General features: G+C 37.6%; 3 protein-coding genes and 1 non-coding gene across 8 annotated transcripts in view; 2 read left to right on the forward strand and 2 right to left on the reverse strand.

Moving 5' to 3' along the window:
• The window catches only part of lrba (LPS responsive beige-like anchor protein), a 270,378-nt gene extending 268,916 nt beyond the window's left edge, over positions 1-1,462 (reverse strand). For all 5 annotated transcript variants that reach the window (XM_048197706.1, XM_048197710.1, XM_048197707.1 and 2 more), the window contains exon 1: positions 695-1,462. In XM_048197706.1, the coding sequence (XP_048053663.1) occupies positions 695-826 (132 nt within the window). In that variant the 5' untranslated portion in view covers positions 827-1,462. The remainder of the gene's footprint in view (positions 1-694) is intronic.
• Positions 1,463-4,764: 3,302 nt separating this feature from the next.
• On the forward strand, positions 4,765-8,023 carry rps3a (ribosomal protein S3A). The gene is made up of 6 exons (XM_048197717.1): positions 4,765-4,917; positions 5,418-5,521; positions 5,825-6,012; positions 6,629-6,837; positions 7,369-7,478; positions 7,848-8,023. The coding sequence occupies exons 1-6, from the start codon at positions 4,856-4,858 to the stop codon at positions 7,976-7,978; spliced, it is 804 nt and encodes a 267-aa protein (XP_048053674.1). The 5' UTR covers positions 4,765-4,855; the 3' UTR covers positions 7,979-8,023.
• Positions 5,685-5,754, forward strand: LOC125273201. The gene has a single exon (XR_007186016.1). It is a non-coding gene; the product is annotated as a small nucleolar RNA SNORD73 (small nucleolar RNA).
• A 4,141-nt stretch (positions 8,024-12,164) lies between the features above and the next one.
• sh3d19 (SH3 domain containing 19) overlaps positions 12,165-25,933 on the reverse strand; it is a 31,027-nt gene continuing 17,258 nt past the window's right edge. The window contains exons 6-20 of the mRNA XM_048197719.1: positions 24,734-24,914; positions 23,737-24,648; positions 23,508-23,621; positions 21,800-21,888; positions 20,996-21,036; positions 20,555-20,795; positions 19,175-19,243; positions 18,897-19,040; positions 18,686-18,761; positions 18,305-18,435; positions 17,738-17,808; positions 17,339-17,565; positions 15,834-15,880; positions 13,073-13,259; positions 12,165-12,963 (exon numbers count right to left, since the gene is read on the reverse strand). Of these exons, the coding sequence (XP_048053676.1) occupies positions 12,947-12,963; positions 13,073-13,259; positions 15,834-15,880; positions 17,339-17,565; positions 17,738-17,808; positions 18,305-18,435; positions 18,686-18,761; positions 18,897-19,040; positions 19,175-19,243; positions 20,555-20,795; positions 20,996-21,036; positions 21,800-21,888; positions 23,508-23,621; positions 23,737-24,648; positions 24,734-24,914 (2,547 nt within the window). The 3' untranslated portion in view covers positions 12,165-12,946. The remainder of the gene's footprint in view (positions 12,964-13,072; positions 13,260-15,833; positions 15,881-17,338; positions 17,566-17,737; positions 17,809-18,304; positions 18,436-18,685; positions 18,762-18,896; positions 19,041-19,174; positions 19,244-20,554; positions 20,796-20,995; positions 21,037-21,799; positions 21,889-23,507; positions 23,622-23,736; positions 24,649-24,733; positions 24,915-25,933) is intronic.

Consider the following 25,933-nt stretch of genomic DNA (forward strand, 5'->3'; position numbering starts at 1 on the left):
TTTGCATGCTTTTTATGTTTTGTGTCATAATCGATACATGAGGCTGTCATGGCCCACGAGTTGCTTCAGTCCAGTGATCGTTCATCTTGAAATATTAATAACAATATGAAAGTTATTCTCACATTTACTTAATAAAAACCAGTAAAGGTTTCACAACAAAAAATGTGTACTACAACCTGAAGATGCATTATAAAATTATATTCTATTATGTATTTTATTTGCTAGAAAAGTATAAACTGTAAACAAGAGGGCAGAAGATTGTGTAAAAGAGATTTTTTCAGCAAAGTGTTGATCATAATGATCATTTAGATGCCTTAGATGTCATGTATCAAATATGTGTCTTTACAGAGTTTAAAGAGAGTGTACAGTCTCTCCAAACCTCGCTTCACATTCAATCTATCCATATGGTAGGTGCTTCTATCCACGTTGACTTACAGTACATGTCACTTATTACAGGTTCAGTCTCTTTAGAGCAACCTGACGTTAGTGTCTTAATCAAGGACACAATGGGGACACCACATACATCAGCCATACTGGGATTCAAGCCAAGCAGCAGCTTTTTAACCATTAAGCCACACCACTCCACTTTCTGTCGTATAACTGCAACCTAAAAGCTTCGTCAGAGTCATAAACATTTGGTCTTGTCCAGCTACGGTGTCTTTAGATCTCTATTTAAAGGCTTTAATCAGCTTACCAGATTGAAGATCGTCTCCACGATGTCCCGATTGGAGACTTCACCAGCCTCCAGGAGCCCTGCCAGCACGGCGAACTTCATGCGGATTCCTCTGATGGGGATCCCGACAGCGCTGTCACCTGCGCTCGCCATGACGGAGTCAGGTGAGAGGGGAACAGGTGAAACACCTGTTTGACCCTACCACCGAGTTAAATCTATTGGAATATATACGGAATATATCTCTCTCGTTAAGTTGACAGCTGTGAAGAACAGGTCTTGGTCTCCATTCACAGCCAGTTTATCCTTTAGTTTCTCGCGCTCTCGGCGGGAAGTGTCGGTTGATGTCACTACACCTGACTGACAGGAATTATTCTACTATAGAGAGGGAGAACAGCATTAAACTTGACAAAAGAATGACGAAAGCGCGTTGTGGTGAGCCCAGATAAGAAAACCAATGCTTGTCAATCTCTGCCGGCCTAATAAAGGAAAGCCAGTTAAACAATAATGCAATTTAAGTGTTTGCGAGTGTTTGTCAAACAGGAAACAGCGGTGATGAGAGATTCCGCGCAGGTAGACGCACCGATAAGAACAAGACGCAAAAAACTACAAAATATAAGGCAAGGAACGTCCGACATTGGCTCTCAGTGGGCCCTCCAAAGAGAAGACAATCCTCTTGGTCCCTGTGGGAACTGTTGGAGTGAAGTTTCAGCGGTAACCCACTTTACAGCGCCATCTCTTCCTGAATCAGCTCCTACTCCGCTCCGTCTCCGCCATGACAGTGGAGCTGCGTGAGAGAGAGCTGCGCATGCGCAGTGCGCCCAGAGAGCCGAGAAGGGGGTGCTCAGGTGTGTCAGGTACAAGGAACCTATAAGGACAGAAGTGACACTTTATACTGAAGATCTCGAGTCATGGACATTCTGTTGTGGTGGTGGTGGTGGTTCACGATAGTGATCTGCTGCGAGAATGACATGGAGACATCTGCAGGACAGAATAATAAAAGGCTAGCATATTCACACGTGGTTTGCACCAAGATTTGATTTAGTAATATTCAAAAGCATACATCCACAATATAATGTTTTCTGCACTTCACTTGTGTGCTAAACAAAAATAAATTCAAAGATGCAACTTCTTGTTGAACTAAGCATGTAGAAGAAGTGGATGAAGAACATGTCAAGAATGACAACAGGAAAAGCAGAGAACCTGCAGCTGTGCAGAGATTTAGATATAGAGTAATCATAGATGCATTGCGGTCTGAACACATTCTTTTTTGCTACTTAATCCCACCGGTCACAATAGTGACCATAAAGACAGTGAATTCGTTTATGAAGTTCTAAGAATCTTACTGACTGCTATTACTGCATTTCTGGCAAATATTGAAAGAATAAAGGGTCTCAATTAAACATGTCCAGTTTCACATGGTTACAGCAAACTGTCACATGACCAGAGCAGTTTAATTCTTGTTTGCACCATCAGTATGATGGATGCATCAAAGCTCCAAAACAAAAGGTTAGTAAAGTATGTTAACATAAAGAAATGACAAAGATTTTTGGTGCACATTATTTAAGGTGTCTAGTATTAATATATGAATTCACAATTATTCAGTTTTGTTGAGTGTGGTCATAGAATGAGTAAACATGTTGATGGCAACAATAGTGACCGGTGGGAAAATACAGTGAATGAACTATCCGGTTGCAGTTGATAGGGAAGGCTACACTAAAATGTTACATTGACAAAGTTACAGTGAATATTGCACTAATACAACAATATTATTATACTGAAAGAGACAGCGAGAAAAAAAAAGGTAAGCAAAAAGGTTACCTCCCACAAAGACTGTCACCAGTATGTTGGATCATATATATGTTACAATAAAGTAACATTTTTGAATTTCGTTGATGGTTGTATTTTTTTTTTCCTATAAGTGTTGTATAAGGATTTTTATGTATAATAGTAAACCTAAAATGTGATGAAACAGATTTTAAAATGTGTTAATAACTGGGCTGATATAGGCTAAGAATTTTCAGTATACACATTATCCCACCAGTCACACTTTTCCATAAAAATTTTAAAAAATAATTATTGATTATTTCAAAGGGTTACTAATGGCACATAATATGCATATTTTCATGTCTGGGAAAAAAAATTGGATTAAACAGATTAAAATGAAAATTCTGTCATCATTTATTCACCCTCACCATTCACCATATGACTTTCTTTTTTCTGCCTATATTTAAAAAAAAAAAAAAGTCTCAGTATTTTGTCTTGTTTTTTGTCCATAAAATAAATGCCAGTGGTGTTGTTTGGGCCTCAGTATTCTTCAAAATATCTTCTGTTGATCTTCTGTTCTTCAGAAGAAAGAAATGCATACAGGTTTGTAACGACATGAAGGTGAGTAAACGATGACAGAATTGGGTGTATTATCCTTTAAAGTCAGCATAAAATGAAAATTCACCCTCTATTCACTTTCATCTAAATTCCTAATGCATGTTATAGATCGTATTGTGAACGATTCATCCATGTATAGTCTGCTTAAACCACATCCCTCCACAACCTACTGCAAGCTCACATTCAGTTGTGTAACGTCCACATCTCAAAATCCAATCAACAATCGATAAATAGAACTAACACACTTTTTTTTTTTTTGCTAATGTTACATTCAGATGTACGTCACAATACAGAAGAAAAGATCTGTTACTTCTTCCATTTCACTGCAACGTTAAAGAATCATTTGTTTTTTTCTCCCATTGTATTTACATCTGAGCTCAGATTTGTGATAAACTCATGGTAGTTTAGATTTAATGTGAACAACTCTTCAAATTTCCACTTACAAAGGGTTAACAAAGCACATAGCATCATTATTGTGTTGCATGTAAACTTTAATATTTACTGTACTCTGACAGACCATTAGCCTATACAGAGGTCTTGAATATTAATGAATTTCTTAGATAGCTTTAAGAATAAATGTGCTCACTGTCTCATTATATTCAAAGTGTGGTTTCATAGCCCTTTGAGTCGTTGCCAAGGAGTCAGCAGCACATTGACTTTGTTTACTGTATATACAGTCCCTCAGGGCCACAGAATTAAAGGTCTAGACTAAGGCAACAAAGAACAATTTGTCTTGCAGTCACTGAACTTTATACTGACATCCTGAAGACCGCCACACAGACACATACATGAAGCATCCATTGCAGAAATTATGAAATGCTTATGTTTAGTGTTCCTATTATTACCATTTTTCTTCTAAATGTTTTCTTACCAAAGTGGTTAACAGGAAAGTCCATAGTGTTTGTGGTAGCTTGAAGACAGGCAGATATGAAACCCTATGCCGATGCAAAATGTCAGTTTTAATTATGCAGCTATTGTGAGTGAGTGAAGTGTGTGCTTTTGTTCTTGGCTTCTAAAGAACAGTGTGAAAGATAATGTTTTGAAATAATAATGGGATTCATCTAAGCAGTTCTGCATTTGGAAACAATATGGAATGTAATAATTATAATTATTATTTAATTATGGGAATAATAAGACATTATATAATGAGACATTAGTAATGAGCCATTTTAGTATTTATTTAATTAATTGGTATTCAGAGTTTTTTAGTAATTTCAGTGTTTATTCCGGTGTATGATTAAGAGAGAAATATACAACTGAACAGATCCTACCTAAAGGGCCTCTGTATGAATCTTCCATGAATTAATTAATCAACAGGCTACATTTTATTATAAACTTAATAGAGTGGAATGTTCCTGTTGCCATTAGGGGATTGGTGTCATCATTTTCCCTCAGCCCCCTCTGAATATTAACCGCTACAATTTGGCCCTTTAGTTTGACATTATTTTGCTTGTAAAAGTGTGTTTAGACTTAAGACACGGTAACTATAAAAGACGTAATTCACATTGTAGGACACTATATGTGACTAAACTTCCTTTTTCGCTCATTATTAATAAGAGGTTTTCAAATTCTGCATATATAATAGTTTGGAAGACGATGAATTATTAAAGAGGAAAATGTGAAGCAGAAGTATTTTGATTGGATGTGGACACATGAATTGTGCGCCCAAACACTAGATAGCGCACGTGTGCTTTACAGCGAGGAGGCCAGCGAAATCGCGCGAGATATGTCTATTCTCGCTGTCGCTTTAATTCTCGCGGTATTTCCTTATTTCCTCCTCTTTCACTCCCTGTGTTCAACATGGCAGTCGGCAAGAATAAGAGGCTGACCAAAGGTGGCAAAAAAGGTGCCAAAAAGAAGATGTAAGTCACAAATGAATCTCTCGACTCTGTTGTTACACTGTTATAAACTATTCTGGAGGATTTTCGGTGTTTGAGGATAAAGGATGTGATCGATGTAGAGAGGATTGTATGAAGCGGTCCTGCTAGTCTGACTGGCTTATTGGTGGCCTGTGCTGTGTTATGTATGCTCTGATAACTTTAGGTCAGAGCTTGGTAGGTGCTAATACTGTTTTCTGATGTCGTAGTCCTACAAACTCCATAAACTGTTCATTTTCAGCAAAAATAAGCACGATAAACTGATAACGCTAACATGAAAAGTCATCGATAGCGCTAGCTAGTTTTCTAGCACACTTTACTGACTTAAGACTTGCAGTGTGAGACAGCCATGTGTTGGATGTTTAAAGTCAATTTAGAGATTAAATATATTCTAGATACCACATACAAAGTAAATATAAGACGATGTTAGCGTTTGCACTATAAAATGAGCATGTACCTATTTACACGCGTGTTTTCTCTTGCAGTGTCGATCCATTCTCCAAGAAAGATTGGTATGATGTCAAGGCACCAGCCATGTTCAACATCCGCAACCTGGGCAAGACCTTGGTCACCAGGACTCAGGGAACCAGTAAGTGCTTTTACATCCATGACATCCATGATGTCTGTGTTTCCACACAGATTCTAGCATGAGTTGTTAATCTTACTGGGAAAGGGTAGATCCTGCTGTACAATAAATGGCATGCATCCCAATTGTTTGATACGAATCAATATTTGTGCCATATTACAGTGGGAATACATGATGACAGTAGTTTCGGCCCCAGATGAAAAACAATGATTACTGTTGTGAGATCACCTGACATTCCCATGAAATCCATGTTCATCATAGCATTACAAACCGCAGCAAATTTAACACCATGTCTCTGTAATTTAGAAATTGCCTCTGATGGTCTGAAGGGACGTGTGTTCGAGGTCAGTCTGGCTGATCTGCAGAACGATGAGGTTGCTTTCCGCAAGTTCAAGCTGGTCACAGAAGATGTGCAGGGCAAGAACTGCCTCACCAACTTCCATGGCATGGACCTCACCCGTGACAAGATGTGCTCCATGGTCAAGAAGTGGCAGGTATACATGGTCTTTAGTTATACATGCGTACTAGTTATTCATGGTCTTTCGTTGTATGCTTTAGGTTGCAGGGTATACTTGCCACACAGAAAAGCTTCATTGCTAAGGCACTACGTTCTTCATTTCATACAGTTCCATTCATATGCATGCAAATGCTAAAAATATTAAATGCAAACTTATGTGAAGAAGTGTCCAATTTTGCTGTGGTCCACTTCCAAAGTTCAAGTTTGGTCAACTGCAAATTTGTATCACGGGAAGGCGTGTGGCCAGTGGAAGCTTGATACATCTCAGTGTGGCATCTTATCTGTGTTAAAAGAAACCAAACTTTAAAGTTGCAAGTTTGCAGCATTGAAGAAAAGTGGAGTAGATATGTTAAAAAGACATTGCAGAGCGTGACGTCATATCTCAACCATTGCAGTGTCTGAAGATATTTTGCGTGCTCAAGTCTAGTGTGAACCACCCCTTTAGTACTGTTTTAGTGTCCTTTACATCTTAAACTTTTGGGCTCAAGTAATAATTTGTCTAATTGGAAAAAGTTCTGTGTACTGTAGTTATTTTTGACTTTCTTTTTTGTGCAGCCATTTTAAAATTCTAATGGATTGTTCTCTCCTGTTAGACAATGATTGAGGCCCATGTCGATGTGAAGACCACCGACGGCTATCTTCTCCGCCTGTTCTGCGTGGGCTTCACCAAGAAGCGCACCAACCAGATCAGAAAGACCTCCTACGCTCAGCACCAGCAGGTCCGTCAGATCCGCAAGAAGATGATGGAAATCATGACCCGTGAGGTCCAGACCAATGACCTTAAGGAGGTGGTCAACAAACTGTACGTATAAAGTTTCCCCCTCATCTATGGCATAGCAATTTTGTGTTGGATAGAGGAGTCAGGCCCTGCTCCTGGAGGTACATTTTCCTGCATGGTTCAACTGCCGCCCTTATTTAACACTAATGAACAAGTTAGTTAAGGTCTTTAGGATTGCTGGAAGATTTTCGGCAGTTGTATTTGAAAAACTCTGCAGGATGGCCCTTTAGGAATGGGCTTTGGTACTCCTGTATTAATTTAAATGGGCTAAGATTTACTCTGATCAAAATACTTGATTGATTGTTGTAGAAATTATGCTGTCACATGATTTCAGTTCATTTTTTAGTTGTGATTTTTGAAGACACTTTATACAATGGAACTTTTTATGAATATAATATAACTTTTGAGTGCTGAGGTGGAGATGGAGAGGATGGAGTAACTCTCTTATAACTCTTTACCTGGGTTTAAACCTGGGAACTTTGTTGGCTGTTGTGATCTCTAACTGTTATGCAGCTGTGTGTAATAAATGGTGTTCTCTCTTCTATTGTTGTATAGGATTCCTGACAGTGTAGGCAAGGACATTGAAAAGGCCTGCCAATCCATCTACCCTCTACATGATGTTTACGTCAGGAAGGTTAAAATGCTGAAAAAGCCCAAGTTTGAGCGTAAGTGAAGTAATGTATGATCCTTTATGATTTTTTTTTTTTTTTTTTTTTTTTTATGCTCATGACTGACAACTAAATGTTGTTTGTGGCAGATGTTGTAGCACTATTTCATGGTCAGGGTTCAATGTGTTTTTAATTTTTGTTCTAATTACTTTGCACTTCCCTTCCTAAACTGACCAAATTAATTTAGCATATAGTGATACCTTTTTTTTTTCTTTTTCTTTTTTTTCCTCCAAGCCATTTAATAAATCTTCCAACCTTTGAACGAATTATTTTTTGTAGGTGGTGTAGAAGTAGAGGGGAAATAAATATCCATCTGAAAGTAGTATGAATGGGTTAATGAATTTATTTATTTTTTTAATCATACAGTTGGTAAGCTGATGGAGCTGCACGGTGAGGGTGGAACCAGCAGTACTGCTGCTAAACCAGCAGAGGGTGACACTGGGGCCAAGGTGGAGAGAGCTGATGGATATGAGCCCCCCATCCAGGAGTCTGTCTAAAACTCCTAAGACAAACAGCTGGTGTCAATAAACATGTAAATTTGAGTCTTTGTGTACTGTTATCATTTTTTCTGTAGATATTACATCAAACCTGCTGAACATCATGGTTATGCTTTTTATTTCTCCAGTCAGAAATATGGCAATCTATTTGGACACATGCTAGAATTGTGACAGTGGTGCCACATTTGGTGGAACTGGGAGTATTGGTGTAAAGTTTTCACTTTCAAATTAGACATGATTTTTCACAATAGCTTAACTTTAGGTTTTGCTAAATTTTCAGCTATGTGCCTTTAACATTAACTTTAAGGGTTCCTTCATATGGAATTTGATACGAGTAATTTCCAGGTGTGGTTAAGTATGGGGGGAAAGGTCCAGTCACACTTGTATTGCACAATACAGATATTGTCATAAGTTTCACTAAAAATGTTTCAGAATTCATCAATTTTGAAACCAAATCAGTTTTACCTGTAAAGCTGCTATACAGAACATCGTAATTTTTTTCAGCTCAAGTCAGTTGAGTTAAAGTCAATATTTGTCAGTTATGAAACTGAGTTAAATATATATATTCACATATTATCAGCTCTACAGAAGGCAATAGTGTCAATTTAGCTCAATTCAGTTCAATTTTGATTCAATCCAGCAACGGAAATATGTAGTCATTTAAATCTAAATGTAGGCCTACTTTGCTGTTTAGCGATCATGCAAAGTCAAACCATGATGACCATTTCAAGCCAATCTGTCAGTAAACGCATGCTATCAGTTTGATTTAACCAGGGCTGTAGCCACCATGGACACCTGCTCTGCTGCACTATTACACCGCTCTGTTTGTTAGGATGACAAAAAAATTTGGTCTGCCTCAAATGTCTTAACAGTGCTAGTCAAAGTCAAACCTGTTGAGATAGCCAAGTACAGATTTATGGATTGCTGTATTAATTTTTCCCCAGATTTGCCGTCTTGCTGTTAAAAATACCTAAGGAGAGAGGTCTATATCTAGACACAGATAAGATAGTAGATTTATCAGTAGATGCACAACCAATAAAAACCAAAACTGGACAACAGAAGATTGGAAAAAAAAACGTTGCGTGGTCTGATGAGTGTCAATTTCTGCTGCGACATTCAGATGGTAGAGTCAGAATTTGACATAAACAAGATCAAAGCATTGATTCATCCTACCGTGTATGGATGGTTCAGGCTGCTGGTGTAATGGTGTGGGGGGTATTTTCTTGGCACTCTTTGGGCCACTTAGTACCAACTGAATATCATTTAAATGCCACAGGCTACCTTGAGTATTGTTGCTGACCGTGTCTTTATCCCTTTATGACCCCAGTATCTTCTGATGGCTATTTCCAGCAGTATAATGTACCATGTCACAAAGCTCAGATCATCTCAAACTGGTTTCTTGAACGTGACAAGTTCACGACATTCAAATGGCTTCCACAGTCACCAGACCTCAATCCAAAAGAGCACCTTTGGGATGTGGTGGAACATGAGATTCGCATCATGGATGTGCAGCCGCTAAATCTGCAGCAACTGCGTGATGCTGTCATGTCAATATGGAGCAAAATCTGAGAAATGTTTAGAGCACCTTGTTGAATCTATGCCACAAAGAATTAAGGCAGTTCTGAAGGCAAAAGAAGGTCCAACCCGGTACTAGCAAGGTGTACCTAATAAAGTAGCCAGTGAATGTATATATTCTGATCAGTCACAACATTAATACCACTGACAGGTGAAGTGAATTGATTATACCATGGTACCTGTCAGGGAGTGGGATATATCAGTTCTTGAATTTCATGTGTTGGAAGCAGGAAAAATGGGCAAGCAAATAGATCTGACTGACTTTGACAAGAGCTAAATGGTGATGGTTAGATGACTAAGTCAAAGTATATCCAAAATGTCAAGTCTTGTGGGGTGTTCTCAGTACCTTCCAAAAGTGATGCAATGAAAGGACAACCGGTGAACTGTCGTCAGGGGGTTATGGCCACCAAGGCTCATTGATGGATGTGGTGAGCGAAGGCTAGCCCATCTGGTCTGATCGCACAGAACAGCTATTGTAACTCCAACTGAATACCTTAATGTTGCCAATAAAAGTGCCTACTGGGCATGTGGGCATGTGGGCATCAGACTTGGACCATGAAGAAGGTAGCTAAAGGTTGTTGCAGACCATGTGCACCCCTTTATGGTAATGGTGTTCCCTAATTACAGTGGCCTCTTTCAGCAGGAAAATGTGTGTGTAAATGAAGATGATAATGGTAACAGAGAAGCATGTTTGGCAGATCCGTATAGTACATCATCAAGTGCATGTTCCAGCTTACTTCTGTACATCTGCAGGTGTGTACGATACAATCAGTTTGTGCCATCCCCCGTGGGGTCATGTGTCTCCTCAGTGTGTCACTTAATACTTTCTCCAGCCTGCTGGACCATAGTCTCAGCTGGCTGCAGTGTTTTTCCTTACTTGCTCCTGCTTATTTTGTCATGCAGAGAGTGCAGTGTGTGTGTGTGTGTGTGTCTCAATCAGCTCCTTAGCTCATGAATCAGTATATTGTGTACACAAATTTGGGCAGTGGTAAGGGCCCTGACTCACTACACATTGGGACACTGATGACTCTGTTTCCGTCAACATGACAACATCTTTGTACAACATCACTACTGATGTTTATGAACAACAGCAAAACTGATATTTTTCTTTTTTTGTAATGCTATTTAAAATACATTATGATAATATCCCTTCAACATATCAGCTGAAATATAAACTAGCCTACATTATGTTCACTATCACTATAGGCTACCTGTCATTTCATGTGCCATGATGTGTATTTCAGCTAAAGGGACATGGTGATCATCGATGCTCCCTGGTCTTTACAGTGCATTGTGGGACTTGCACTGGAAGGATTTTGTGATTGACTAGGTCAAGCTCAACACATTTGAGCACCACTTGCAATAAAGTCTTTTTTTTTTTTTTTTTTTTTTTTTTGCTTCATAAAACTGTGATTAAACCAATGCAGTCACAATGAATACTTTTATGTTTTCTTTCTGAAAGTTTTGAAGCTTAAAGGTTTTGGGTGAACAGACTTTAAATGAAGGGACTCTCAGGTTTCATTAAAAATATCTTAATTTGTGTTCCAAAAATGAATGAAAGTCTTGGTTTTGGAATGACACGAGGGTGAGTAAATGCTGCCAGAATTTTTATTTTTGGGTGAACTACCCCTTTAAGTTTGACGTTGCATGGTGTTGTGCTCATGAGAAGAACTGTATTGTAGACTAGTATTTTGAAGTGATGTAATGACGTAATGTAGGACAAAGGAAGTGATGAGAAAGCAAGATGAATGAAGTTCGCTACTCCTGTCTCGTGTGCTTTATTGCTGTTTACTAACTCTTGACAGATACCACACATGGCACCGTTCCCGGGTGCAAAGTTTAAATGCTCTACCAGATCCCAAAAGCAAACAACAAATGGTGCTAATGTACAGTACACTAATGCAGGGGTTTTCAAACCTGTCCTGGAGCACCCCCAGCACTGCACATTTTTATGTCTCCCTCATCTAATACACCTGATTCAACTCATTGGATTATTAGTAGAGACTGCAAGACCTGAAAGTGGGTGTGTCAGATGTGTGTCAGACATACAAGATGTGCAGTGCTGAGGGTGCTGCAGGACAGGTTTGAAAACCCCTGAACTAATGGTGTGCTGTAATACTAATGAAAAATCCTGATCCTACCCATTTTTCTCCATAGCAAAATCTCAGTTGGCCAGACAATGATTCATTTTTATTTTATTATTTTTTACAGTGATGTATTTATTAAATGTCCGGGACACACTATTCCATGTCACAATAAATGGAAAACCTGTCACAAATTTGCATAGCAATCAACAATAAGATGTTACCAAGAATATGCTAAAAAAAATCCAATAGAAACAGCTGATTTATTTAGGGTTGATCGGCATCACTTAAATAATGACCAGAGGATTATAATTACTTTGTACGTGATTAGTTCCTTAGAATTCTGAGCAACATGACCCGTTGTAAGTCACGGAGGACCCTTTTTTACATGTTCATTATTTGCCTGATAAATCTGGGGAACAGGAGCCTGGGAATATCCTCTTGTGCGCACACTTACGCACCCATGTAATTTTAAGTTTCCATTTGTTTTCCATTTGGATTCAATATTACATTAAAGGTGGAAAAAGATCTGTCATCATTTTATTTGGATGCATTTTTAACATCTCAAAAAGCTTTAACAGGCATGTGTAGACTTTTTATATCCACTGTCACTACACTTTTCCGGCAATTATTTGGCAGCATAATGGCATACAAAGTCAGAATGTAACAAACACAGTTTAACAGTTGGATTTTAAAACCATTTATCAGATTTTAAGTGTGGTCTGGAAAAGTTACAGAGAAGTCTGGAACCTTTGAGTGTGGAAAATGTTTAGGAACCCTTTACAGTGAATAATCTGCTCTTTCTAATGTCAATTACACATGACAGAAGACATACTCTACGGTTCGCAACCTTCCTCGGTTGTCCAACACAATGTTTGAAGTTAGATACTTTGAATACTTTTACTAATCCGGCACCCTCTTGGAAGTTTGTTTTTGTCCCCTGGTAGAGAACCACTGCTCTAATCTCCATTAGCCAAACAAATGTGTCAATCAGTGTGGACACAAGATGGCACTGGACATTTGCCTCTATAGTGTTTAAAAATACTTCAGTCTAAAAAATGACATATTCTATTTATTCTCAATATATAAAAAAACTCTTAATACTGTATACAGAAAAGTAAGCTGAAATATAGTATAGATCAGACAAGTAACGCCCATAGCAGTTCATGAATATATTTTTTAGGATACAATGGATATTAACAATAAGTTCACATTTATAAATACATTAGACAAATTACACAATAAACTGGAAACAAGTCACAAAGAAAAAAAAAAATGCTTCTGAGGCTGCCTCTGATGAATCATTCTATTACCACTTCCTCCCACCTGCACAGAGGAGAACAAGTACAAATATTAAGAAGCTAATAATTATGTAGTGTATAAAAGCTTATTCTGGAAAAAAAAAAAAAATATCCCCCCGCTCCTGTCCACTTACCCGTAACAACCTCTACAAAGGCTTTGGGGAAGAAGCCTTCTCTGCCATTCATTCTTCCGCTCCACCATTCATCATCTATGTGAGCCGTAACCAGGATCCTGTCTCCCTGCTGGAAGGGCAGGTCCCCCTCTGTCTCCTCTGTGAAGTCATACAGTGCCACAGCCCACTCTTCACCATTAGATTCAGCCTAAAAAGATACATCAGACATCTCATAGATGGAACACTTCAACACCTCATGGTCCATTTCGATCTGAAAACCCGAGGTACGAGAACCTATCGGGTTTGGGTTCAAAATGTTGATGAGTGCCTCAGACACCAGATGGGAATGATATTAGTAGCCTAGGTCCTGGGTAATTTTAAATTAATTTGCTTTTCCAAATATGCCAACTTTCCATTTTTAGTTTTGTGCGTTTAACAATATTTTATTATCTGAAACAAATACATATTAAACGATATGACGACATTATTATCCCCGTTTCTCTCTGTTCTCTGTGCTCTGAAATAGAGAATGTGAAGATGCATGTGTAGAAAGAATGATATGGAGAAGGGTTTACTCAGTCGCATTACTAATAAAAAAAACATTTGCTATGATCTTGGACCTTGTTAAAAAGTATAGGTTTTTCTAGATATTGATTTCAGAAAACCATTTAAATGCAGTTGATGCCAAACTAATCAAATTAATCATGTTTGTACTCTGTGAAAATCCACAGAAAATATTCTCCCACATTTTTGACATGTAGCGATAGGCTACATTATCTGGCAACATGGCTTAACAATGTACAGCCTTGGCCTAAAGTATTGGCAGTGACATACATTTTGTGTTTTGCAAAGTTTGCTGCTTCAGTTGTTGTGGTGTTAATTCACATTGTTTCTAGATTGTGCAGTGATCAGATGCAGTTTTTTGGCCCTGGCACAAAATGACCAGCTAACATCATTTCATTAATCATATCATCAGCTGGGAAAGTGTGAACAAATACTAGTCAGGTGAAATCACATATCATTCTGATTGGATTATAAGAGCGGACTGAAAGGAGGGAAGAAGGGTATAAAAAGACTGAAGATGTGCTTCCAATCATTATGTTCTTGTGTTAGCAATGGTTCCCTCCACCATCATCAAAAGGAAATTGCTGCAAAGAATTTTACAACTGAAAGAACCATATACCAGATCAAGAACTTGCATCTGTATACACACTGAGGTGAAGACTTTTGGACAATGGCCTGGTGTCAAGAAGGACAGCAAAGAAGCCACTTCTCTCCAAGATAAACATCAAGGACAGACTGAAATTCTGCAGAAGTACAAGGATTGGACAGCAGAAGACTGGTGTAAAGTTATTTTCTCTGACAAGCAGAAGCCCACAAATTGTGATCAACTAATAAGGCAAGAACAGATTGCCATCAGTCAGGATTTGGCCCATTCAGCATGCCAGAATGAATGGCAGAGGTTATGAAGAAGGGTCAACACTGTAAATATTGATACTTTGCATACATTGAATGTTTTTTACAATAAAAGCCTTAAAAATTATGAAAAGCTTATCAGTTGTTTTCCAGTGTACCATAGAAATGTAATCTACAAATACTGAAGCAGCAAACTTTGTGAAACACAAAATATATGTCACTGCCAATACTTTTGGCCTGTCTGTAGCTAAAATGTTATGAAGAAGGATTAGAGAATGAATGAATGAATCTACAAATAAAATATGAAGATTGGGCATAGTTTTAAATCTATTTGAATCTATCTGTTTCTTATTTGCCATCGGACTCAGGTCTGTCTTGTCAGGTTTCTCTTTTTAAAATTAATTCATGCATGTCAGCTTTTGGTAAGAAGTGATTTGTTTTGAGTATAGATCTTAGGACGGGAGAAGACCTTTACTTCATATCATGACGAAATGTGAAGTGAATGTTGGATATAGAAGTATTTGTTTAAAAGATAGTACAACCAAAAATAAACCAGTCACTTTTATTTGCAATTTTTGTTCACCATTCACAGAAGAACAGAATCGACATTTTGTTAGTTTTTTCCTTTTGTGTTCCACAAAATAGAGTAAGTTGTACACGTTTAGAATGTCATATGACAGAATTTTTGGCTGAACTGTCCCTTTAAAGTGGCAATGGAATGGAAGTAATGACAAGTATTTTCTTCCATATCGATCACTGCAAGAAATGATTTTCTTTCTCAGTATTTTTGACTTGTTTTCCAGAACAAATGTCTAAACATTCTTGAATTAAGATACATTTACTTGAGAAGCAAAATGACTTGTTCTGAAGTCTTGTACTTAAAACTTTATCAAAATTAAGTTTATACTGAGGTGAGAAAAATAATCAGTTTTACCTTTGAATTAAGATTACTTTTTCTGATCATATACAATGCTTAAAATATAATTTTAAGCATTTATAGAAAACAAGACTTTATATCTTATGTAAATTTGCTTCTCAAGTAAATGTATCTAGATTTAAGTATTTAAAAACAAGACAAAATACTGAGTAAGAAAATCAGTTTTTGCAGTGAGTAACATTGGGGGGGGGGGGGGGGGGGGGAGTGTAGGATGGGGACCTGGTTCCATGCAATAGTTGTTGACTGCATTTTTAGATGCACTCAAAAGTGCAAGGAGGTGGGGTTGCATAACATTTTGATTAAAAATTATAGGGTCAAAAAGCATTTTAAAAACGAAACAAGCATTGATGAATTGTTCATAATATTTTCATTTCATGCCAACTTCATTACTCCAGAAAAGAGAGAATGTGATAAGTGGGGAAACTATACCTCACTGGCGTTGTAAGACGTTTGTGTTTTAGGCGGACCAGTCTTTCCTGAGAAATAAAACACAATATATTAGATCTGTAGCCCAGAACAGACAATTACTATGTAACCAAACAACGCAAGAATATTACAATCCATTACAAAATGCTGTGCAGCTTTAAATTTAAATTAAAAAAAACTAAACGTTAAAGATTGTTGTTGAAGTCCTTAAGTTATATATATATATTCTAGCCCAATTCAGCCAATTATTTGAATTCATTTTGTGAACTCGACTGATTCCTTGAAGAGCTTGCACTCAAATGCAGTTTATGAATGAATTTGACTTTATTTTACAGTTAATGTCTGCAAATTTCCACCATGAGCCAGAGAGAAGAGGAGCAGCTGTCCTCAAGAGGCTGTGAATGATATAGAGGTCACAGTCTCATACGGGCCTTAATGAAACACAAACAGAAGGGTGAATTCTTCACATTCCCACCATAGGGAGAGCGGCCCACGAGTCATAGAGACACTGATGCTGATACTGATCCACCACTTACTGTTGGTGTTATATGAAGATTAGCAATCTACAAATGGCTGGAATTATGGAAGTTCTAGGGCAAACTTAATGTGCTGCATGTTTAATGAAACTGGAGAGGCAAATTGAAAATTCTTGTTTCAGGGCATTTCAGAATTGCATAATTTGGGGTTCATTTTTTTCCATGTACATTGCATATCACTTCTATTACTTCTCAAATGACTCAATTTTGTCATTTTTCCCTTGTCACATTCCTTTAGTTTTAAAATATAAAAGTCCTTTCAATATTTATTTAAAATGATTCATTTAAATGTTCATACAACTCATAACTGTCCCACAATGTTTTTATTGCTGACATAATTTCAACAATATTGCCATTACTAAGCGCTTTCAAAAGTCACTTTACATGCTAACCAGTGTCAGTAGAGCATTCTTGAGATGAATATTACATGTGAATAGTATTTTTTATAGTGTGTCATTTCTTCTCAAGCTGTAATTTTGCCAAATGATGTAATGGTGTGACATTTTAATGATGCATAAAATGCTAACTATGAATGCCAACTAGCCTTAAAAACATTGGGCATTTTATTCAAAAATTGTTTATAATGTCATTTCCATTACAGAATGCTATTAAACACAACACATAATGTGAGATGTGTTGAAAATGGCACCGTGGTGGAATTGTTCATGACATTTGAGGAAAACGACACAAGTCTCCAGTGATGCATGTGTCTGCTGCTGGACATCTTTAAGAGAGAGTGTGAAAGGTGTGTTTTGTGTATATGTTTCTTCAGTTTACAAAGCTTGTTTATCCAATGATTTTTATAACCTCAGTGTTTTTCTGCAAATGCAGAATAGAAGTAGTTGTTGACAAAGTTGTTTAAAAATGTATTAGTATATATGAGCAATGAACGCTCAGCAGTATCTGGATCAAAATGTTTAGACAATAAATGAAATATGTATAATTTATGGATATATTGTTTTGGGCTCTTACCAGGCAGCGCAAACTTATTTGGAGCAGGTTTCTGCACTGTGGCTGGAGGGAGATCCTCAAGCACTTCCACATAGTTGAGAGGGAAAATGCCAACATGGCCATTCACTTCCCCACGGGCCCACTCCTCTTCCACATATTCTTTGAGCAGAATCACATCACCTTCCGAAAATGACAGCTCATCGCTCTGCTCTCCGTCAAAGTCAAACCTTGCAACACACCTTGGGCCTCTGAGGAAAACACAGGGACATATAATATGACTGGAGTGTTTTGAAGGTAATCAGATTAATTGCCTGCTTATGTATGTCAATCTAACATGGCAAAAGATCCAATTTTAAATGACATTGGTTCATTTATTTTGTGATTGGGCTTTCACAATCGAATCCTGTGAGGATGACTTACCTGACAGGCTCGGGAGATGGTTTGGTTTTCCACTCACTTCTGGATGCTGGCGCAGGTATATTAGGATTGTTCTGGAAAACAAGATTATTGGTAATGGTAGATACTAATCACTTTTATCACAAACAGTACTATAAATAGTATAGACAATAGGTCCAGTTTTTCTTTTTCAACAAATGGTCAGTTAAAGGAGGTGCTTAATCTTCATTGATAAAATGTTGGAAGTCAGTCTTAGGAAGTCAAACTTTTACAAACTAAAGAATTTAATCAGACTATATACACTTGCTATAGAAAGGGTCCCAATAATATCAATTACTGTGTGTATGATATTAGTATTGCATGAAAATTTGTTAGATAGTCATGGATGGGACAGAAAATTCTCATAATTTTAAGGGCGAGATGCATATATTTCATATTTTTAAAATCTTTTCAATTTGAAAGTTTATTAAGCATGTTCACTCAACATAATAGCTATTTATAACAAAACAACATGGGATTTGTTCTACTAATGCTTTAAAATAAGTCACGGGACATCATCTACTGTACTAAAATTCCATATACAATATTTACCAGTGTCTTGACATAGCTAATGGGGAAGAATCCAGACATGTTTCTGCATGTTCCCATGTACCACTCGCTGTCCAGCTGTTCTACATTAGACACCACATCTCCAGCCTTTAAAGTCAGCTCTCCCGGCCCCTCTGAAACACAAACAAACACAAAAAACCATGTATGATTATTTTAAGAGCTGTGTCAAAACTGAGATTTTAAAGGAGATATGCTTAATGAATTATTAACAGTCTGAACACCCGGGGGGGATGATTTCACAGATACAATATTAAACAGTACTGTATGTGGTGATTATCCAAATATGCAAAAAAGCACTATGTATCATTAATCTTGCTTGGAAAATAGACCTTTGTTTTCTTACACAGAACAGAACTGTCTCACCTGGAGTGAAGTCATACAGGACTTGCACTTGTAGTGATCCAGTATTTTCCACCATGCCACTAAAAGAACTGTTTTTCTGTAGAAACACATTGAGAGCCAAGATAGTATGCTGATATTGCAAGACAGGATAGTAAACTTTTAGTAAAATTTTTCAGTAATAATACACTTTTTCAGCAAATTATCACAATCACTCAACTTCAATTTTGATTACCTGTGGTAATGGATTGCTGGGTAAATTAGTTAAGGGTGTGATAATCTTCATATGTGTTTTCTGCACTGTGCCCTTAGCGTTTCCAACTTGGCATTCAAAGGTTTTGCTGTCTAATTCTTCAAGTAAGACGAGGACTTCATTTTTCTGTAGGGAATAAAGGATGGAAATGCTTACATTTCTAACAACTGAAACTGACTGACAGAACAACACATAAACCATCAGTAACTTGAGAAGATGGCACTATGAGGCTAATGTGAATTTATTGACTTTGAGGTCACCTGAAAGGAGAGCTCCCCAGTGTTAGTGCCGTTGTAGTCAAACTCAGCGATACCATGGGGGATCTCAAGCTGTGTAAAGAGTGTAGAATTGCATGATTTTTTTCAGTTCTTCTTTAATATCATTAAAGATACTCTATGTAATTTTTTGATTAAGAAATGTTATTAATCAGAGAGCAAAACGAATCCATCTTCCAAACCATGTCTTTACTTTACCCATAAAGGACCCAGGAAAAATTGCATATATACGTCATTCGCCTGTGTAATAAAACCTGAACCAACATTGCCTTGGCTTTTCAGAGATTCCGAGATTTGAAAGAATTCAAAAGCGACTCAGAGATGCTTTTTTACACAGTTTTTTTTGTACAGGTAAGATATTTTACTGAACTGATAGGAAGCCATGTAGCTCTCTTAACAGTAGCATGAGTTCATTGTAACGTTTGACCTTATCATACTAGCAATCATTATATCTAATGATAGTCACCATGAAATCAAAATTGACAATTCTTGTTTTTTTATGGAATATAATGCAGTATATATTATAAATGATTTACCCGTGCACACAATTATATATATTTTTAATTCATGTGCACTAGTAATCTTAAATCAAAATAACTTTTCCTCCCACTTGCAATGACATCTCTTCTCTTTGCTTCTGACGTGTTTACCGGCACAAAGGCAGGACAACCCGTCACTCACATGAGATCACAGCAATTGCAAATTACAAGGATCCAATGATCCAATCAATTCCGGATGGACAAAATCAAGTCTCGCACTACATTTTTTCTTGTTAATGTTATGAAGCGACCAGAATACTTTTTGTGTGCAAAAACAAAACAAAAATAACGACTTTATGCAACAAATTCTTCTGTACCCTGTCAGACTCGTATGCAGCTGAAGCAGTGAACGCAGTTCAGCGTTTCCTTGTTTACGTCCGAACGCTGGCTCAAACAGGGTAGAGAACAATTTGAATGAGGGTAATTATGTTGCTTTCTATTAGGTATAAATAAAAAACCTCTTGGATTTCATAAAAAATATCTTAATTTGTGTTCCGAAGATGAACGAAGGTCTTACTGGTTTGGAATGACATGAAGGTGAGTAATTCTTGACAGAAATTAAATTTGTGTGAACTAACCCTTCAAGGACTTGTCATGTAAACTTTTGTCGTGATTTATTTACAAACATCAATGTTTGCAAGTCAAATACAACAGTGTAAAATTATGGAATTATCTCTTTTAGATTTCCATATGTACACCAGTGTTGCGAACCACATTCCTCTGCGCAGAGGAGCAGAGCCGAAGCACAACCCCAAATTTTTTTTTTTTCTTGATTGAAAGTGTAGCTTTCAATCAAGAAAATAATGCAAGTTAAATAACATCTCACAGTGTATTTGTTGTAAAGACGATGTCCTGGGTTGGGTCTAGGTGGTAGAGCAGGTCCTTTTTTCGAAGCTCTGCGGTTTTGTTGCTGCCATTGAGGTTGCTGTTGTTTTGCTGGTACTATTTGCGAAGGTCCCGGATCTGAGGGACGACGTTGGGAGCCATCTCTTCGTGGAGGAGGTGGTCTTCCCGGGCCTGTTTTAGCTGGTGGTGGGCGAGGAGGCAGAACCTTTCCTCCACTGGGCCTGAAATATTATTTACCCAGAATTAAAGGTCACAGTACAAGAAGTGTCCACATGTTGTCAGCATTGAAACTCTTTATTCACTGGCTCATACAGCCAAACAAACCAACCATGAAAAGAAAAACGCATAAAGGCACATTCATAAGGTTGAATGTGAGAAACCGATACAAGGACACCTGTAGATAAATACAGGATTCAGTTACCGTGGTGGAAGAGATGTGTCAAATGAGAAACTGAAGGAGTCCTAAGGGGGAAAATCATGAACAAAAAATTAATATTCAAGTCATTGTTTTCTTTCAAGACATAATTTGTACAGTAACAATGTAAATAGAGAATAAATCATGAAATAAAATTTACATTTTCAATAGAATGTTTTTTTTTTTTTTGACAGATCAAAGTCAGAAACATTTTACGCAATTACACAAAGGCAGACATGAATACTTGGCCAACTTATCACAAGTGTGTGCCGTTGTGGCAGTAACAACATCAGTACTAAAACAGGATGTTATTATTATTCTGGTAGATAGATGTAAACATTAAGTTTGAACTTGCTCAGCAAGATTCTTTTAAACTGTTGCTTCATCATGATAATAGTTGACTTGAAAGAGGGAAACTGGCCATAGAAGAAGGCAGTTTACATTTATGTCCATTATAGAGTCTATACTTGGCAATCGATGTAACACTAATACGCAAAATCGAGAATAGCTAGAAGCATCTGTATTCACGTACTTGCGGAGTATGTTTGAGACCTGAGGAAAAAGAGGAAAAAGAAAACAAAGAAAAGTCCCTTTTGTTCTGTTCTGCTCTCTTTGACATTTCTGGTGTCAAAAAGAAAAGATGTTTCAAATGTCACAAATCTCTGCAGATTAAAGAGTCCAGTAACTGACCTTGTGAGGTCGGCTGACATTTTAAGAAAGCATTTTATTCTAATCGCCTACTGCTTTAGTGCTTGTTGCACAGCTGTTGCTCGGAAAGACCAGCTGATGTAGCTTTTTTTAAGGTCTTACTTTTCGAGCGGGTTTAGCAGGTGTAGGTGGGCCGCCCACAGGTTTCTGTACAGGTAAAGGAGGGGGAAAATCTGCCATTTCTTCAGGGTCTGAAAAGCAGAAATCCATTCACTTACCATGCAACAATGCATCATATTTCTTTTTATGTAGAATATTACAGTACGTTTTGATAACTTTTCATTCATTACACTGAAGCACATACAGCAAAAATGTGGTTAGACTTTTTTTTCGGGGGGAAAAAAATATTAAGTTTTGGGAAAACCCAAAATGTAATATTTTCATTTAGCAAGGATGCATTAAATTGATTAAAAGTGACAGTAAAGACTTTTACATCGTTACAAATATTTATTTTTATTTTTTTTATTTATTTCCAACAAAAGCTGTTCATTTAAAAGCTGTTTGATAAATAGAAAGCTGTTCAAGCTGTTCAATTCCTAAAAAAATTATCATGGTTTTCACAAAATTCTTGAGTAGCACAACTGCTTTCAACATTGATAAAAATTAGAAATGTTTCATGATCACCAAATGAGCATATTATAATGATCTGTGAAGCATCATGAGACATTAAAAAGTAAAAAACTTTTTTTAACAAACTTTTGAATGGGAGAGAACTTTTGGGGAAAAAAAAAGTATATTAGTACATTTACTTAGGATATAGGCTAAGCAAGCTGTCTGAAGCAGACTTGATTCAATGAACAATCTGAATTATTCATGACAGGGACATTGTTTATATGAAAACCATCCTCAGAAACAAACACTGAAGAAAAAATGATTTAGACTATTCAAACTTTTTTTTTTAAACTGAGAAATTTATGTAACAGAAATAAAAGCTTCACATTTCTGCATTTAAATTCTCTGCCCATCGAGCATGCTTGGCCTCCATTACTATATATTTATGTAAACATGTTTTTCAGTTCTTATTAACAAACTGATGGACTTTAATAATTATTTTATGTGGTAAATGACAAGATTTGACATTTTAGATGTCAAAAAGGCATTTAATAACAGAACGTTGCATAACTGTAATATTTCTGTTCTATGTAGTTCTGTTTTACTGTCATTGCGTTGGTTTTCCTGTTCTGGTTTGCCTGTGTTCCGTGCTTATTAGTTTCCATGGATCCTAATTAATTACACACCTGTTTCTGTTCTGTTCATTAGCTCTCCCTTGTATTTAAAAGTCCTCAGTTTCCTTTGTTCATTTTTCCGTGTCGTATTTACTTTACGTGGTTTTGGATTATTCTATCTCCTGAGTTTTCTTACGTGCTTCTTTTGGACTTATTAAAAGGCTATTTACTGTTCTGAATCTCCTGCGTCGTACGCTTAGTACACCCACACACCTTACAATAATGGAATGGGTAAGATTTGAGATTTAAGAGCTGCAGCAAAGGGGGAATATTATGACTGTATAACGACTTAAATTTCAGTCTTTTCCTCGCACAAAGCTATCATATGACTTCAGAAGATGTTTGCAGCTTGACAGCAATGGTTACTATATGGTATGTAAAAGCTATCTGAAACAACATTTTTGGGTAAACTATGCTTTTTACCAGGAATGGTCTTTTAACAAATTGTCAAGTTGTCATTATTTTTCCAATTTTACACTTTAAACACTGTACAAATAGTAGGTGATGAATGTGTATTAAAAGCACATAGGCACTTTTAAATAGCGCCTCACATATGATTACAATGGTTATTAATAATGACTCACTTTTTTCAGTTTTACTGGGGACTCTGATGACCGTGGGTCTCCTAGTCACTCCCTGCGCGCTTGCTCCCATGTAGGTGAATCCCACTTGACGGGCAGTATTAGTGGGAGAGTGGTCTGTGACAGGGATACATTAATTATATATACATTACTCAATTTATGTATACATATTTAATACCTGTTGAATGTCTTTTTTTTTTTTTTGCACTGTATTGTGGTCCTTAAAACTTACTAATGGGAGTATCCACATAGTCATTGCTTAGCTTGTTCGCTGTGGATGTGATGTTAGACAGAAGTGCAGTGGAGTTGTGGTTGTTGAGGTTCAGCAGGTCTTTGCTGGGCTTGAGTGGCGGGGGAGGTCCTTTCAATACCACTTCTTCATCTTGGGAACTTACATTCTTAACTTTGACCAATGAAGGTCGCGATGGAGGAATGAGGGCCATCCTAAAGGGAGGCTGAGAGTCGGACTCATCTCTTGAGTCTAAGGATGGTTTTTTGAAAAGCTGAGGTCTTGGAGCTGGCATAGGTGGTGCTATGACCTCTTCGTATAGGTGACTGTCAAATTGTGGAAATTCCTGTTCTTTGGGCTTTTTGACAGAGGGTCGGGGGGCAATGGAGGGTTTTGGTGCCAGCACAGGAGGTTTGGGGAATGTTTTTCGAGGACGGGGGGAAGGCACAGAAGTTTCATCATTATCTGTGCTAGATTGACTTTCAAAGGCCTGGATTCTTGATCGGATGTTGCGGTCGCTGTGGAGGGAGGTCATGTTTTCACTTTGGTTCTCTTTAGTTTGGCTCGTCTGCTCTCTCTGGATCTTGACAGGGTTACTCAGTTCACCTTTAGGTTCAGAGCTGAAGACATCTAAGAGATCTTTCAGATACTTGCCAGAATGGGCTTCAGAACTTTCCACAGGGGTTACAGGACAAACTTCCCAGCTGTCTTGCAGTGGTATCAGAGGTTGCACATTAATGTGGTTGGTTGGGCTCAGGGGTTTTTTGGAGCGAGGCTGAGGCACCGGGCGTGGGGCTGGGGCTATATCACCAGTGAGCTGGGAGTTGGGAGTGGATATCGGGGACCTGGTTTGAGTTTCTTGCGGAATGGGTTTATAAGGCAATGATGGCCGAGGTGGTTTTTTTGGCTGCTTCACTGAAACAGCAAAGACCGAACATTGAGTATCAATTTATGGTTCACATTGATTTGTGCACTCCAAACCTTGTCTGTATGGACTAACCTCCAATGGGCTGTTGGTTCAGCTGCAGGGACGTGCAGGAATCTGGACATGTGGCATTCTCCTCTAGTGAGTCAGTCTGTGTGGCAATAGTTGTTGTGTATGAGCGCCGTGGAGATGGTGAAGGTGTGGTAACCTGCTCCTGGGTCTTCTCCTTGATCACCTGCTCATAGGATGGTGGGAGCTGAAGCATGAGAGAAGGCAATCACTCAAACGCAAGCATCAAACCAAGCAAACACGGCACGAGTGTGCAGAAAACATACAGTCCTTTTTTTCCAGAGTATGGAAAAAAGTAGGGATGCACAATATATTGGCACTATATCGGTATTTTATTTATCATTGTTACACGGCTCTGTGGAATACTTGATTCTGATTGGTCAATCGCGCCATCCAGTGGTATGTTGTTCCCCGATAACAACCACTGAAAACAGATAACACAGGCTCATCTGGCACATCTGCAGCGCTATACACTTGCTAGTTTTGTGTTTGATGAGCTAATAAAATAATAAAACCCAGTCAAATCAATATTTTGTGTACAGTTATCTAATTATGTCATCCAGTATCGTGGACTCGCCCTTGTTTCATACAAACGCAGCTGTTGCCATTTCGTGACTATTGTTTTGTACACTGTTTCATCTCAGATCAATATCTCTTTTCCCCATAATTATTTATGTGGTGAAATGCTGTTTAATAAGTGGTGTGACTGTACTGTATATCCCTTAAGTGTCCGTCTAGTTTGAACTTGCCACGCTAGCAACTGCTTTCTCTGCGGAAGCTTTGCGTTAAAGAGCTAATAAAATATATTTAAACTCAGATTAACATTTCGTGTCTAATTATTTACTTATGTGGCAAGTAGCCGTATAATACGTGGGATAATGTACATCCACCCGGTTGTTATCTCCAAATAAATCCCTTCAGGCTGATAGGAGACCCTGATCATCCTGTCGGGGTTTATTCTGAGATAACTGGCTGGATGTACATTAATCCTCACGTATTAGCCGATATTGAATATTTACATACTGTACATTATGATGTTGTGGAATTCACTTGAGCATACAGCACCATATATTTTTGTTTTTAGTGTGTTTTTTATTTGCTTATAGACATTAGTATATTTTATTAAAATGTATCAGTTATCAGCTATAACATTTAAATAATTGTATTTTAAAAATATAAAAACATTTAAAACAGGCCCTGAATCTT

Source organism: Megalobrama amblycephala, linkage group LG7 (genome assembly GCF_018812025.1).
Source record: "Megalobrama amblycephala isolate DHTTF-2021 linkage group LG7, ASM1881202v1, whole genome shotgun sequence".
NCBI lineage: Eukaryota > Metazoa > Chordata > Actinopteri > Cypriniformes > Xenocyprididae > Megalobrama > Megalobrama amblycephala.